Source organism: Anabrus simplex, chromosome 3 (assembly GCF_040414725.1).
Source record: "Anabrus simplex isolate iqAnaSimp1 chromosome 3, ASM4041472v1, whole genome shotgun sequence".
NCBI lineage: Eukaryota > Metazoa > Arthropoda > Insecta > Orthoptera > Tettigoniidae > Anabrus > Anabrus simplex.
In genome coordinates, this window is record NC_090267.1 from 362,544,564 (window position 1) to 362,561,809 (window position 17,246).

Sequence of the window (17,246 nt, forward strand, 5' to 3'; positions counted from 1 at the left end):
ATTAGATGTTACCGCCAAGTGCGAAGGGCGTGCAGTTATTCGGTTTTTTAATACAAAAAGTACTGAACCGATTGAAATCCATCACCAATTGACCAAAGTGTATGGTGAGTCATGCATGGATGTCAAAAATGTTCGTAAGTGGTGTAGAGAGTTTGCTGCCGGTCGAACTGAAATTCACGACGAACGATCAAAGGAGCGGGAGACCGTCAATTTCCGTCGAGACAGTCGTGAAGGTTGAGCAAATCATGCGTGAAGATCAGCAGATCACCCTGGTTCCTGAGGTTTCCCAAAGCGTCGCTTACAGAATTTTAATGAAATAGTTGAAATATTGGAAGGTCTGCACAAGATGGGTGCCACGCATGCTGATTGAAGACCATATGCGGCAAAGAATTGGACCACATGCGGCAATGAGTTGATTCTTCCCATGCATTTCTTCAACCTTTTGAACTCGTCATGGGTGACAAAATCTGGTCGTTCCACTTTATACCGGAGACCAAGCAACAATCACGCAAGTGGCGGCATCCCTCTTTGTCAAAGCCGCGGAAATTCAAGCAAGCACTGTCTGCCAGTAATGTCATGACAACTGTGTTTTGGAATCGAAAAGGGGTATTTTTGGTTGACTTTATGCCTGCTGGGACCACAATTATCGCTGACAAGTACTGTGAGACCCTGAAAAAACTCGCAGGCAATTCAGAACCGGAGAAGAGGAATGTTGAGCAAGGACATAAACCTTCTCCATGACAACGCTCACCCGCTGGTCGCCCAGCAAACCGTTGCTCTCCTGCAACAGTTTCAGTGGAACATAATCACCCACTCCCCCTACTGTATAGTCCCAACTTGGCACCCAGTGACTATCACTTGTTCCATAAGTTGAAAGAACATTTGGCTGGAAAGCGATTCAGCACCGACGACGAGGTGAAAGATGAGGTTCACAACTTCCTGAGCACATACCTGCCTACTTTCCCGATTTAGGCAGGAGACTTCCCGCCTCCCGAATATTCTAATATTTCTCCCGATTTTAGCTTATTTTTGGTGAACTTCAAACATGTTTTCAAATCCCGCCATTTCTGCTTTTTTATGCCAGTGGCTGGAAGTCCTTCACTCATTGGGCAATTTTACAAAACCAAAAATCAGGAGACTTTGATATGAAAATCAAGAAAAATCAGGAGATACAATTGATCAAAACTGTAACATCTGCAAGCTATTGAAATTATTAAATGATTAAATGGTGACAAAGATAAGTATAAATAACAAGATTGGGCGCCACCTACAAAAACAATTACAGGAATAATTGACTTTGTAGAGCAATGAGAGAATGGTGTGGAACGGGAAGGGAAGAAGTTAGTAGGGGAGGAGCAACCAGAGAATGACGTGTAAAGGGAGGGGCGGGAAAATGGGGAGTGGTTTAAGGCGGAGCAGGTAGGAGGGAAAATGGCCGTGTTTGTATTGGCGGAGGACGCCAATCTCAATCTCTTAGTTGCACTCCACGGCGAAGGTTGTTTACATTGCGCGCAAGGTGAGTACTTGTCAAGTTCCTTTTTTCGTCATTCCTGTCTTTTCACAACATTTCTCGTGTTAATTCATACTTTTTCTTCATTAGGTTCTATTGTTTCCTACTTGAATTGTGAGTATTTCTCGTAGCACAGCAAGATTCATTATATTACAAGAATGTCGAACAATCCTTATCAACATTTAACTTCTGTTTTGGATTTATTAGACATTATGCAAGAAAGATTCCCTCTGCGACATTGTTGAACTTTATATCTCCACCTGAAGACACATCCCGAATTCTAGGAACTCAATAGAAGCTTAGGGAATTTGCTTTAAAACTGACGTATTACATTTTTAAATGTGCAATTTTAGTGTGTTCACCAACAGAGCTTATTTTATTCACTTTGCAATAATTGTATGATAAATATTCTTATAGTTTAATTGTATATGACATTAATCCAAAATTTTATTTGTCACTGATAAGCATAACATCACATCTATAACAGTTCAGTGGTTCACCATTTTATATGTGCATTATCCCATCACATATTCAGTTCATTCTTTTATATTTATTCTACCGTGTAATTTTGCATTAGGACTTTCGCATATCCATATGCATCTTGGCAAGGCTGATGATGACCCACACAGGGTCGAAACTAGTACCTCGTAATATATTGTAATGTTCTTATAAACATTGCAATTTTTGTAAATGTATTGAGTAGGTGGGTTAAACCTTTGTACTTTATTTTATGTGTAATCTTAATTCGATACGGAACCAGTAATGAAGTTTATAACCTTGAATGTAAAGATGTAAATCAGTTATGGAAAAGTTAGTTGAAAAAAACGTTATGTTTATGTTCATTTATTTCTTTAACTGTTATGGTGCTAATCAGTTGCTATGGTAGCGTTGAATGATTGGCACTTGTGCTTCTAGCATTGTATCGATGTGAGATTGGCGGAGGTGGGTGTGGTGGAGGGGAGGGGATAGGCGGGGTTGAAGTTTGTGTGTTGTTGGTTGCAAGAGATTTGCGTGGTCGGACAGGGAGGGAGTCGTGTTGGGTTGCGGGAGAATTGCGGGGGCGGACATGAAGGGAGTCAAGTTAAAGTAGTGGAGGTTCTAGAAGATCTTAATTTAAGATCTTCAAGAATGTAGTTATGTTTTGGATGTAGAGTTTGCAATAATTTGGGTAAACTTTCGTATAATGGATTTTTGACTTCAATCAAATCATTGCGGTTCAGATTTTTGTTGTAGTATTTGTCCAAAAATATGTAGATGGTTTCAAGTTCATTCATCAACTTTCCTTTACTCTTTTAATAATTGTGAGGTCTTGTTCTATCGCTGTGAAGTGATGTCCTGTTTCTTTCATATGGGAGCTCATAGCTGAAAATTTATTGTCCTTTATGTCATTATAGTGTTCTAAGTACCTAGTTTGAAAACTCCGGCCTATTTGACCAATGTAAGAGACGTTGCATTGCGTGCAGGTGAGCCTGTATATGCCTGAGCCTGAGTAAATGCTTTTGCTTGAATTGACTGTGTTGTGATTAAGAAATAATTTTTGGTTAGTGTTTGTTGTTCTAAAAGCTATACTGGTATTTTTGTTTTTTATTGGGTTCAACACTTGGTGAAAGTTAGGATTGTTGTAGGTGAAGGTAATGAATTTGGATTTTTTGGGTTTGTCAGGGATGAGGTTTGTTGTTAATTTGAATTCATCAAGGACCGGGGCCAGTGCAGTATGTACTGCGATATGATAGAAGGCAACAGTAATTTGTTCCTTTGACCGCTTCAATGATTTTAGTTTTCTGTCATGTGAATTTTCAAGGGAAGTGGTATCAGAAAATGAACTATGCCTGTTTCCAAGATCACTTTTACATATCCTGTAACCTTTCAGGTTTACACAGCATCAAATAGTAAAAAATATAATAAATACAATAAAGAACATTAAACTTAATGAGTTTCCAACCCATAAAATAAATGGAACACATACACCATGTTAACACTCTGAGAACAACTAAAAGGAAGAAGATGGGAAGCGGTTGGGAACCCTGCCAGGTCCGTGAGAAGGTAGTGCGTTGCTGGGAAAACGAAATTAACGGTGATCCCAATTGAACACTATATTTACTGAATTAAAAGAATTGGAAAATGACGTTACAAAACAAGGCCAGTGATGAAATGCAAATAAACTTAACATAGTAAATGAACAAATTTTTAAGATGTCAATAGTGTGAATGGTACAAGCTTCTGCTTCACGCCAACAACTTCAAAAACAATGTAAAACAATTTTTAAGTCATAATTTTAAGTCATGCCAAGGTAGTTACGAAAGGTAGTTGCAGCAGACGTTACCAACTTAAAATTACATATAGGAAAATGAGCTCACAGTCTAGCAAGGACTATCCCTTTACAACCAAAGATGTTAAAGAAAAATACCATTAACATAACACCACATGTAGGTTAAGACATTAGCAAGGAATTGAAAACATGTTAATTAATTTTTAAAATCCTAACTCAGAGACCGATCAAAAAGCTGCCTTTTCAAAAACACTTCTGAATAAGGTGCATATATTAAACGGGAATATGTTAAGATGAAGCTAGACTACTGGAGACAATCCCGGAGGAAAATTAAATTCACATATTTATAACAAAACCGTATTAAAATTTACATATTAATCACGCAAAACCCAAAGGGGAATGCCTCAAAAACAAAGGGGTATAACTAGCTGCGAGTGCTAAGTCTTATGAAGCAAAATTAGCGAATGGAAGATACCCTGGGCAAACTCCGGTGCAGCAAACAATTTAAAATAAGAATTTACATTTAACATGAAACAAATAGTGCTCACCTCGGAGGGCTGGAGGTCCCATCAGACGGAGGAGACGACTATTCCCTTCGCCGGTCAGAAATCTAAGAACGGTCACAAGCTTGGCCCTGGCCAAGTCGCCAGGGGTCCGGAAATGGGGCAATCAAGATATAGCCAATTAGCGCACAGAATTACACTCGGGGCTCTTATATTCGCCGTGAAAAAACTCCGTTACTTTAGCACAAACGTGCGGCTACACCCTGCCGCAAAAGTTATTACCTTAAATTCAGATGCTAATTACATGATTATTTACATAATAAATATTTACACAATAACCAAATTAAAACACTGAAAGGTTCTTCTCCTTTTTCCACAGTCAGTTTTTCAAAGCCAGACAAATGAACATATTTTACAAAACAAATGAACATATTTTTACAAAATCAAATAGAACAAAATCAAAATGAAAATGACCGGGCAAGTTGGCTGTGCAGTTAGGGGCACGCAGCTATGAGCTTGCATCCGGGAGATAGTGGGTTTGAATCCCACTGTCGGCAGCCTTGAAGATGGTTTTTCGTGGTTACCCATTTTGACACCAGGCAAATGCTGGGGCTGTACCATAATTAAGGCCACGGCCGTTACCTTCCAACTCCTAGGCCTTTCCTATCCCATCGTCGCCATAAGACCTATCTGTGTCGGTAGAATGTAAAACCACTAGCAGAAAAAAAAAAGAAAATGATGACTTGTTCTTCAGCAACGTTGATGTTTACTTTCAAAAAAGAAAATTACACCCAACTTCTTTCAAAATACGGTTTGTCACCATGACAATCCTGGAATTTTATTTTGAACCACTTTACTATAGTCATGATTGTTGTTGACTTACTCAAATTTTAATTTCCAATCATAAATTTCTTGGTTGTATTTCAGAGATGAATTGTCTCATATCCCCTCATCATGCGAAGTGAAATTTTTTTCTAGTGACTGAACCGAATAAATATGTTTAGGATACTTTGGCCGTGTGATTTCGAAGCAATCCTTCATGGTGTTGGTCAGGATTAGAGCTACTCTTGTGAACGGATATGCCCATCTCGCCATGAAAAACTGACTACAGTATTGGCATTTTACTTCCCAAGACTCATGTAAACTGATTTTGTTTCAAATAAATTAGTGTTTGTTTGGGTCAGTTGTAATCGTGCAAGCGAAGAGGAAGGTTATTGAGTGAGTGAGTGCTGACATGGGGATTTCAATAGAATTGTACCTGGCGACGATAGGTCGTTGGCATAGTAGAGGCAGGAATACGAGACGCAATATGAGTAGCAGAACCGGACAGCAGGTGAGTTTGATCTCAATTTTGATGGCTGCATCAGTGATGGCAGTGTTGTTGGTTATTGGAGCCGTCAAGATGAATCCTGGACCTGATCATGAGAATGTGGTTGGTTGGGAAGACATGGAGAAGATAAGGGAATTTAGTAAGGTCCAAACTGAACAAATGAGAGAGTTATTACGAGAGCAATCTAGTGATCTACGAGAAATGGTGAAAGAGGTGACAGAAAGGACGGTCCAAAATAATAAAGAAATATCAAGTTTGAGGGATAAGGTGAGGAGAATGGAGGAAGAGATAAAAGAGTTGAGATGGCAGGAGAAAAAAAGACAAGAGGAAACCTGAAAGAAAAATATTTTTATATATGGGCTACTGGAGAACACTAAGGAAGACCTGGTATTCAAAGTGCTGGAGCTAATTAACGAGAAGATGAAGATTAGCTGCAGAGAGGCTGATATAGAAGAACTACAGAGAATGGGGAAAACAAAAGGCAAGAGACCAGTGAGAGTGAGATTTGTATCAAACCTACTAGTGAGAAAGATTCTGCATAGTACAAGCCGGTTGAAAGGTGAGAACATATGGGTCAAACAGGAGATGGAAAAAGAAGCCCTCAGGAACCAGATAATGCTACAGTTTCGCCTAGGGAAAGCTAGACATGAAGGATTAAGGGCCTACATAAGGCACAACAAATTAGTGGTGGGGGACAGCAACTGGACGAGAACTTGGGGGGTAGAGCAGCTAAAGAATATGTACAATACAGCGAGTACATTGGTCGAGGAGGAAGGTGAACGTACGAGGCAGCTGAGACCAGCAGAATGCGGAGCAGTGAGTGACAACCAGCTAGCGAAGTGACAAGGACAGAGAGAGGAAGTAACAGATGCTGAGACAACGAATAGCGAAGGCAGTCCAGGCGACCTTCAGCGGCAGCTGAGTGCGGACTCTATGAAAGAAGCAACACCGAAACGCAGACGTGTGAGTATCAAGGACTTGTTGCTCAGAAAAGGTAATGTAAATGAGGGTGGCCTTGATAGAGAAGGTGTTAACACTCTAGATGAGAACTCTAAAGATCTAGGTGTAACAAGGATTACGAGGTCCAAGAAGATCAGCCAGAGTGAGGGACAGGGGAGAAAGACATAACTAGAGATAAGAGTAGGGTGTATCAGTATTGAAGGCCTTAGGAGTAAGTTACAGAATTAAGCTTTTAAAGAGTTATTACATAGCTTGCATATTCTCGCATGTGTGGAAACCTGGATTCCACCGAAAACTATTATAGAAATAGGAGAGTTCACAGTCTACTATAAGTCAAAAGAGAGACGAACCGAAAGAGGCAGATACCCGGGTGGTATAATGGTGATGGTTAGGGAGGATTTGCAAGCTAGAATAATTCAGATAGAATCACAAATGGAGGAAATGATGTGGGTCAGAATAAAGATGTATGATGAGAATGAGTCAGACTTATGTATTGGTTTTGTCTACAACCCTCCTGAAACCTCGCCATTTGCGAAAAGGGTTTTCTTTGATGAGTTGGCATTAGAAATCAATAAAGTACAAAATATTTTTGAGGATACAGGCATTCTAATAATGGGAGATTTCAATGCGAGGGTTGCAGACCAGAAGCCGGTGTACGACAAGGAGACAGAAGCTGTTTATGTAAAAAAAGAGAGTGAGCCAGGATTAAGGGTTGTAATAAAAATGGAGAAAAGTTGCTAGAGCTATGTGGTACAATAGAACTATATGTTTTGAATGGATGGTGGCATGGCGACGAATTAGGGAACCTGATATACATAATGGAAATGGGGTAGTAGTATTGACTTGGCGTTATGCTCCAGGAATGCGTTGCCTGTGATTAAAAGTATGGAGGTTATGGAACGGGGTGAGTCACATCATCTCCCAATTATTGTCAGAATAAAAGTTAGAGAGGGTAAGACACCAACAAGCAATATGATAAAATATAAAGAGATGATAGTCACTAAATATAGGAGCTAAAAAACGAGTTTATGAATTATTATGATGGAGAAATAGGACAGATAGTGAAAGCTGGAATAGATTCAATGATTGAGATTAACCAAACGAGTTCAGCAGTTAAAATCATTGAAAATTCTGTAAAGATGGCAGGGGAGAAAATGAGGATGAAGGAGAGGCAGAATATAATAGGAAAAGGCTAGTACAATGACGAATGCAGGCATAAAAAGTATGAAGTGATGAAAGCATTGAAGGAGTTTCGAAAGCATAGGGGAGAAAACCATAGGATGGGATTCTGTAACTTGAGAAGAGAATATAGGGAATTACTGTATGCAACTAAGTCCAAATGGCAGGAGCAGAGAGTTGTTGAATTAAATAGCAATGCAAAACAGAATGATAGTAGAAAAGTATGGAGTACAATTAAGGGGATTTGTGGAATGCGGATGCTGCCACAGCAGACGGTAATAAGTCAGGCTATCTGGGTGGAGCACTATAAGAAACTATTAGAGGCTGAAGATATGTGGAGACCGAGATTAAACGCAATATCGGTAGGGCTAGGGTGTACTGTGCCGGCATTAGACAAAGAAATATCGAAAGAAGAAATAAGGGAGGTACTAGGGAAAGCCAGGAAAGGCAAATTAGGAGCGATTTCGGGTATCACTAACGAATTTTGGAAGCAGCTGGCGCAGAATAAGGATATCCTAGAAAGTATGGCGAAACTGTTTAACAAAATATTTGAAGGAGGTGAGTTCCCAAAATCTTGGCAAGAGGGAATGATCTGCCCAATCTATAAGAAGGAAGATAAAAATACCCCTAACAACTACAGGGGTATAACGTTGCTAGATACATTAAGTAAAATATATACAGGTGTGTTAGCAAAAAGGATAATGAAGTGGGCAGAGGGGGAATTGATTCTGGAGAGGCTGCAAGCAGGTTTTAGAGAAAGGATGAGGACAACAGATAATATTTTTGTAGTGAAAACAATAATAGATAAGTATGTAAAAAAGAAAGGAGGAAAAGTATACATTACTACTATTGATTTGGAGAAAGCATTTGATTCTGTGAGCAGAGGGGCGGTCGTGACCAAGATGAGAGGGATAGGGGTGTCCTAGAAGATAACAGCGGTTGAAAATATATATTCAGAAGTAAGGTGCGCAATCAAAACTAAGGAGGGCGTAGTATTTGGAGAAATATTCTCTAATGTAGGACTGAAACAGGGTTGTAAGTTGTCATCAGTACTGTTTCTACTCTTTATAAATGATCTTTCAATCGAAAGGCTTCAAGGCAGGGGTTTACCCAAGTCTTGAGAACCGGGATATTTCGGGCCTCATTTTTGCTGACGACATCCTTCTGCTCACTGACACCCAACAGTATGCAGGGTAGTATAAATGTGGTGGTAAATTACTGTCAAGAATGGAATTTAAAAATCAGTGTACAGAAAACCAAGGTAATTGTGTGCAAAAAAGGACATAAATTATCAAAGAATGAAAAATGGTGGAAGGGCGAGACGAGGTTAGAAGTTGTCAAGAAAGTACAATACTTGGGTATGATTTTAAGTGGAAATGGAAAATGGTCAGAGCAAATAAAAAGATCAAAGCTAAAAGGCATGAGTGCACTGTCAGCCATTAGCATACTGGAGAAGAAGATGCACAACACAGACTACAGAGTGTATAAAAATGTTTTTAATGCAGTAGTTAAATCTAGAGTGTTGTACGGAGCAGAAATTTGGGGAGTTGAAGAAAGGATGGATTCACTTGTTACAATTACGAGTAGATTTGGGAAAATAATTATGGGTCTACCCAGCTGTACAGCTAATTGTGGAGTGAGAATGATGTGCAAAGATATAAGTCTGCGAGTGGACATTATTAAAAGGATAATAAAGTATTGGTTGAGAATGAAGTTGTGAGAAGGGGGTGAGATTTTACAGATAGCATATCAACACCAAATGAAACATCAGAACCAAGGATACTGGGTGGATGGGGTACGGAATATTTTAGAAACGATTGGAATGGGATGTTACTGGGAAAAAGAATGTATAGAGAAGTGGAAAATATGTAAAAAAAATAGTTCTAAGAATTAAGGATATTGAAAAACAAGGCATTGATGCACAATGTAGAAGTAAGAGGTCATTAGAAGAATTTTGTAATATAAATGGGAGAATGAGAATAAATGTAGAGTTTATAACAAAACAGAGAATGAGGGGTATAATATGGTGGTTAATGGGGATACATAAAAATAAAGCATATAGAAGAACAGGGATGAAAATAAATGTTTAATATGCTCTGAAGAGATGGGATGGCACACCTTATAAAAGATTGCCCTATGACAAAGGAAATACGTGAAAAATTCATAGGCGATGAGGATGTAAAGAAAATTGAGAACGAAAATCAGTTGTATACAATTGTAAAGTTATTGAACAGAGAATGGATGCATCCGGATAGAATTGCAAAATTATTTAACATTATTAGGGGAAGGTGGAGCAGGAAACTGAATGAAGGAATGGATGTGATACATGTCAGCCAGGAACCGAATTGTGCCTAAGGTAACCTAGACAATATAACTGTTGAAGTCTAGAGCCATTAGGTACATAGGCTTAAGGGATAGCATGGAACTACCTCGTTACAGTAGTTCTACTAGTTTCAAGTATTGTCGAGTAATAATTTCCGTTTTCTCTCTTTTCTTAACAGCCTGCAAAGGCAATATTATCTTTGGTAATCTGAAAAGATATCACTATAAATAGATGTGTTGTTTTTTTTTTTCTGCCATAATGCTATATATGAATGTAACTCCAACATTCAGTTTATATTATTCTTTCTCTGTTCAATCTCTAAGCACCTGCTTTATATGAACATTCATCGCATGTACCAATTATTAACACAATTCACAATAGTTATTTAAGTTACTCCTAATTTTGTATACGGCATGTATCACAAATTATGAAATTATGAAACGATTACAATAAATAATACCCTCTCCCTAATCCATGGTTTTCGAGATTAAGGGAGACGGGTATCTTGAATCTTGTTTGTTTGGGTACCAATGCATTTGTTAGGTGTGAATATTGGATAGTATTAATTTACACAAGGGATGATGTTTGTACTTGATGTTGTGCTATGGTCGGGATGTGCATGACTTATGTTTACAGCAATTCTCTTCTCACCACAGAAAGAACCTCTAATTTTTTAAGTTTGTCCTTTGCGCATTGATCTGCCTCTCGCTAGGTATTCTGTCTTGATCTATTCATCATCTGTAACGTTTGTTGATAACTTACTAGAAAGACAATTTAATTGAACTTAAGAAATCACTATATATGCTACAGGTGCAAAGTAATTTTTGAACATTTATATAGTATGAACAAATATCTCAGTATTTCAAGACGTAAACTTACATAGTGAGATTGTGAGCCTATTCAACAGGGCAGTTCTACACTAGAGTTTTATTAATACAATTGAATGTGAAGTGATCTCACCAGTACTTACCAAGTAAATATTAAGAAATACATTCTTTTAAATGTCGAAATCAGCGGTGTATCAAAACATTACCTGTTCTAATGTTATGCACGGCCATGACAACAATAGTTTAATGTAAACATGCATACTGGTAGTCATAAATATAAATAAAACCCTTTTTGTAACTCTGTAAAATGCTATTAACCTATGCAACACACCATAAAAAATATATAAAATTGCTATTAAAGCTAGGAGGGAAATCAACCACACCAAATATTTGTAAAAATCACATAAAATATCAGTATCCAAAGATTCTCTCTCTTCCCAAGTCACTGCATTCTATATTAATAACAGTAAAATAACAGCATTCATGGTCAGACTAGGTGTTATCCCAAGATCATTCAATGCAAGTGTTTTTGATCAGATAAGGTATCATCCCTAGATCATTAACTGGGAGCACTATTGTGAAAGCTTGAGATTTTAAGTAGTTTACTGCAAGTCCATGCGAATCTGACGACAAAAAGATTTCTTGCTGAGCCTTACCAATAGTTTTAATTGAATCATTCAATCACTTCTAAACTGCCTTTGCAGGTGTAATTGTATATTTGCAGAATATAAGCGATGTCTACAGTTTCTAACAGATGTCACAATGTCATTCTTACAGATTGAGGAGAGAGGTGATTCCCTACCTGACTTCAGCCTCTGTGGATTACCGTAATGAATATACATAAAACTTTCTTCTTACACACTGGTGGGAACTGTCTAGATATGAGCTTATTTACTAGACACTGTTCGTAGGAAGATGGAGCTTAAATAATTCAGAAAGTAGCATGTCTCTTGTACACAGAGTCGAAAGTTTAACTGAAGTTAAGAAGAACTAAAATAGTTCTTTGTCATCTGTCCATTACCTGTTAGATATCACTTGTAACGTTCTGTGGTACAGGGGTAGGTTGTGGGTTAAAGGATTGGTATATTTTTTGCAAATTTTCAGATAGCCTATGTCTTAATATTTTAAAATTTTCTTTTAGAGAAATTGCTGCAGAAAGATATGTATGTTTTATTGAATGTATTTTGAAATATCACTATGTAAACTTTCTACATGTTTCAGGAACTTCCAGAAGCAATCTACAGGTACTCTGTGGTATATTCTGATGTATTACTTCCTATGACGGAGTTTCGATTTTCTTCATAGACTAAAATCTTAAAAAACTAATTTTGGAGGCCAAGCAAATGAACTTGCTTCAACCAATGTGATACAATGTGTTACCCTTGTGATCCATCTTGCTGGGAAACTGCACATGATTTTACCTGCAAACTTTGTCCAAGTCAGACTGAGAGGCATTAATAATACTTGAACAGCTAAATCATTGAAGTTTGTCATTGCTTTATCAACTTGACTCCTCATTTTTCCCTGTACTTTTACCTCTAAGATGTTTGTAATGTGAAAAACTGTTTTTCTCGTAGTCCTCCTGGTCTTGCTCTCTCTCTCTGTTTTTCTTTCTTTCTTTCTTTTTTTTTATAGGAATATGCTGTGTTTTATATCCTAAAACTTTGTACATTGACTAAATTATGAAATTAATTTATCTTCCTTATGATCTATCCTCAGGTTGCAGAATTAGCTGAGGACATGGAAACTCTAAACTTGAAAACTGAAAAGAAGGAAAAGGCAAGGGTAAGATATGTATAATAAGTAATACTACATGATAACCATGTACTTTGACCTTTCAGTCTGAAAGTAAACCACTTTCTTGAATTATGTTCGCATTTGTAAAAATTTTGAGATTTAATTTATTCATATATGTTCATTGCATTCAGTTTGCAAGCCTCTGTGAATTTACTCTGCCACAATTCTCTATTTTTAACGATCTCTGTGACCTTGTTTAGTTCTATACCTCTTATCCTTAAAGCATTATGAACTGAGTCTAGCCATTGTTGTCTTGCTCTCTCTCTCTACTTCACTTACCTTCTATGACAATCCATCATTTTCCTAAATAATCTATCCTCCTCCATTCACCTCGCATGACCCCACCACCGAAGCCAGTCTTATGTATACAGCTTCACCAAATTAATTCCTAACTTCGCCTTTATCTTCTCATTCAGAGTACCCTCCTGCCATATTTTGCACCTGTTTGTACCAGTGATCATTCTAACTTCTTTCTTGTCTGTTACTTTCAACTTATGAATAAGCTTTCACTCCCGTGAAGCAAATTTGGTCTGGAAACTGATCGGTGTAAAAACAGTTTTATCTGTGAGCTGATTTCATTCTTTCGTAATACTGTTGATCTTAACTGCAAGCTCACTGCAGTAGCTTTGATTTGATGCCCCTGTGGGTTGGGGATGCAGACGAAGAATACACCCACGGTATGCCCTGCCGGTCATAAGAGGTGACTAAAAGGGGCAACCAAGGGATGATGGGTTTGAAACCATGAGATTTCCTGATACAAGGACCATTATGGTTCTGTGTATTCACACAATGTGTATATTACTTAAGGAGTTCAGGTGAGGCTAGTGCCCTGTACACTGGCTTAATAACTAAAGAGAAAGCTTCCAGAATATTGTTTTTGTACTGTATGATTAAATTGGCAGTGTAATAGACTAATACGTCACAACTACATGTAATTTACACACAAGGGCTTGTTTATTACCCTCATCACTATGCATAAAATACTGTCTCCACAAACTTAGCACTGACAAGCTGACCTTATTGCTCATGTGGCAGTAATAAACCTATTAATCTAAATCCTGCACTTCCATCCTAGTTACTAGTAAACTCCTTGGTACAGACTGACAAATTTTTCCACAAAGCACTGGTAGGACGCTTTCTTACCTCAATGTTGATTTTGCCTTTCTGTATATTGTTTAATCTTCTTTACTGATGTGAACACATGAAATACTTTCCTTATGAATTTTTTGAAGGAAGATCAAAACCTTGCCTTCAATTTCACCAAAAATGAGTACCAAACCCTGCAAAACATTAATGGGTGCTTCAGTAATAACAAGCACCTTGCCTTCTGTTTCAGAAGTGAAGAGTACGACTATCCAACAACTAAATACTGACTATGGCAGTCTACAGTAGAATGTTAGTTAGGTCTGTTGCTCAGGTGGTAAATTTCCTGTCACCAAGTCTTTTCTTAAATGATTACAATTTTCTATGTCTTAGATTACCTGTCAAAATTGTTTGCAAATACTGATTATATAAAATACTGTTTGACAGAGGAGGGCTCTTGTAAGATCTCTGATAAACTTATAGGGTAATTAATCTACTCAGCCTTTTAGTACAAGCATGTAACTGTCATATAAATATATATTTTTATAAATGCTGTCTTCCTCACTGCAGCCTGTCTGTGGAGCATACACTTGTATGACAGTGTACTTAGTGTTCTCCAGTTTCATGAACTAAGGATTCAACAGAGTTTGCCAAAGGGTGAAGTAACCAGCGTTAATGAAGAGTGGAAGGCCTTCAAAGACACCTTTGTGGGAGAAGCCAAAAGCCTATGTGGAGTTACAAGTTCTATCAAAAGAAAAATGGAGATGCCATGGTGGAACGATAGTGAAAACAGCAGTAAAAGAAAGAAACCAAATAAAGAAGGCACTGGACAAGGAAAAACAAAAACAGGGACAAGAACAAAATGAACAAGAAATACAAAGACTTCAAGGAGTATACAGGAACAAGAAACTTGCTGTAAAGAACATTGTAAGGGAAGAAAAAGAGAAAAAATGGAATGAGTTTGCAGACAAACTGGAAGAGGACAGTAGAGGAAATATGAAATTGCTATACAGAGTAGTGAAAAACAAGCGAAGGGATCAGGAAACCATAAAAGCCATAGAACATGATGGAACTCTGGCACAAGAAGAGGGAGAAATTAAACAAGAACTCAAGATCTGTTTCGAAAAGCAGCTGAATGGAGATACAGAAAACATAGCGGATAGAGGAGAGCCAAGTCGAGGAACCACAACTGAACCACCAATTACATGGCTTGAGGTTGGAAATGCACTCTAGCATGACGAAAGGAAAGGCAGTGGTCATAGACGAACTAAGTGCAGATATGCTGAAAGCAGCAGGAATTCCAGGAATCCAGTGGCTCTACAGGCTGCTCAACAAGATATGGGAGGAAAATACTATTCCTGAGGACTGGAAGATGGGCATCATTGTACCTCTGTTCAAGAAAGGAAGCCAACGAAAATGTACTACCGTGGTATCACACTACTGTCTCATGTCCTAAAAATATTGGAAAAAATAATAGAGACTAGAATCAGAGATATTGTTGAACCAATTCTGGAAGAAGAGCAGTATGGTTTCAGATCAGGAAGGTCAACTACAGACCCTGTATTTGCAATTAGGATGCTAATGGAAAAATACTGGGAGAAGAACAAGCCTTTATTTCTAATATTTTTGGACATAAAGCATACGACAGTGTACCAAGGAAAAGAATTTGGCAGTGCATGAAAGAACTTCAAGTGCGAGACAGCCTCATAGACAAAGTGAAAATGTATAGTGGGAATAGAAGCTGTATTCAAGTAGGATGTGGTTTCTCAGACTGGTTTGAAACAAAGAGATGAGTGCAGCAGAGCAGCTCATTGTCACCACTTCTATTTATTATTGTAATGGATGTGGTAATGAAATCTATTAAAAGGAAAGAAAATGGAGATATCAAAGCAGACGATGTTGCAATCTGGAGTGACTCAGAAGAGGAATTGGGAGAGAGAATGCAAAGCTGGAATGAGGAGTTTAAGAAATATGGTTTAAACATCAGCAAGACCAAAACGGTGATGAAAGTGTATGGGGAAGGAGCAGAACCAATAGTCATGTTAAATGAAGCCCAACTGGACAGCGTGCGAGTTTTCAAATACTTGGGTAACAATATACCAAATGACAACCTAGCAAAACATGAGGTGAACAATCGAATCAATAAGGCAACACAATTTTAACACCAGGTAAGACACCTGCTGTGGGATGAGCAAATACCCATGGAAACAAAAATGACATTGTACAAGTCCTATTATACACCAATTCTTACATACAGTCGTGAAACCACAACACTGACCAATATAGATAATTCCAAACTTCAGGCAGCTGAAATGAAATTCCTACGCACTATGTTCCAGAAAACCGGAAGACAAGATTAGGAATGAGAAAATTAGAGAAGAAGTAGGAATAGAAGATTCTCTCCTCAATAAGATTAAGATATCAAGACTGAAGTGGTTTGGTCACATGAAGAGGATGCCAGTAAACAGAACTGCAAGGAGGGAATTTGACAGAAAAGTAGAAGGAAGACGACCCGTGGGAAGGCCATGAAGGAAATGGATAGATTTAGTTAAGAATGATGTACTGCTGAGAGGTCATGATTGGGACAAGTTGGTGGAGGAAGAATGGTACAAGGACAGGATATGATGGAGGAAGCTCATGTACCACACTTGGGAAACTGGAGATGGTTTAGGATGATGATGATGATGATGATGATGATGATGACTGCTCTATTATGAGTTCACCTGATTTACCCAAAACACTATGCATTTCTTTTCTCCTTCCCTTCTTAAGATTCTCTATTATTGACCAGAAAGGTTTCCCTGCTGCTTGACCTAGCCTTTCCAGGGTATCATAATCTTCACATGACTACTTCTTGGATTCAACAACTATTTGTTTTGCTCTGTTCCTTTCGTCTGCCTACAATTTCCTGTCTGCATCAGTCCTTGTTTGGAGCCTTTTCTGATACACCTTCTTTTTACATTTACAAACTGCTCTCACTTCTTCATTCCATGAAGCTTTTAGATTTTTCCCATCTTTACACACAGTTGTTACTTGGCATCCCCTTGTTATTTCTGCTACGGCATCCCTGTATGATGCCCATTCTCTTTCTATATCCTGACCTGCTTGCTGTCCATTGTTTTGAACTTTTCACTAATCATATCCAGGAAATCTAGGTGTATGAATATTAAGAGCACAGATGGAAAGCCACTTACAGGGAAAGAAGACAAAGCAGAAAGATGGCAGGAGCATATCCGACAGTTGTATCAAGGTAAAGATGTGGATAATTTGGCTCTGGAACATGAAGGCGCTGTTGATGCTGATGAAATGGGAGACCCAATTTTGAGGTTAGAGTTTGACAGAGCTGTGAGTGACCTAAATAGGAACGAGGCACCTGGAATTGATGACATTCCCTGTGAATTACTGACTGCCTTAGGAGAAACCCGCATGGCAAGGTTATTTCATTTAGCATGCAAGATGTATGAG

At 38.2% G+C, this 17,246-nt stretch overlaps 1 protein-coding gene across 4 annotated transcripts in view; it reads left to right on the forward strand.

Annotated features, from left to right (window-relative positions):
- The window catches only part of LOC136867343 (myosin heavy chain, embryonic smooth muscle isoform), a 543,017-nt gene that overhangs the window by 370,100 nt on the left and 155,671 nt on the right, over window positions 1–17,246 (forward strand). For all 4 annotated transcript variants that reach the window (XM_067144510.2, XM_067144513.2, XM_067144511.2 and 1 more), the window contains exon 15: window positions 12,621–12,686. In XM_067144510.2, coding sequence (XP_067000611.2) covers window positions 12,621–12,686 — 66 coding nt within the window. The remainder of the gene's footprint in view (window positions 1–12,620; window positions 12,687–17,246) is intronic.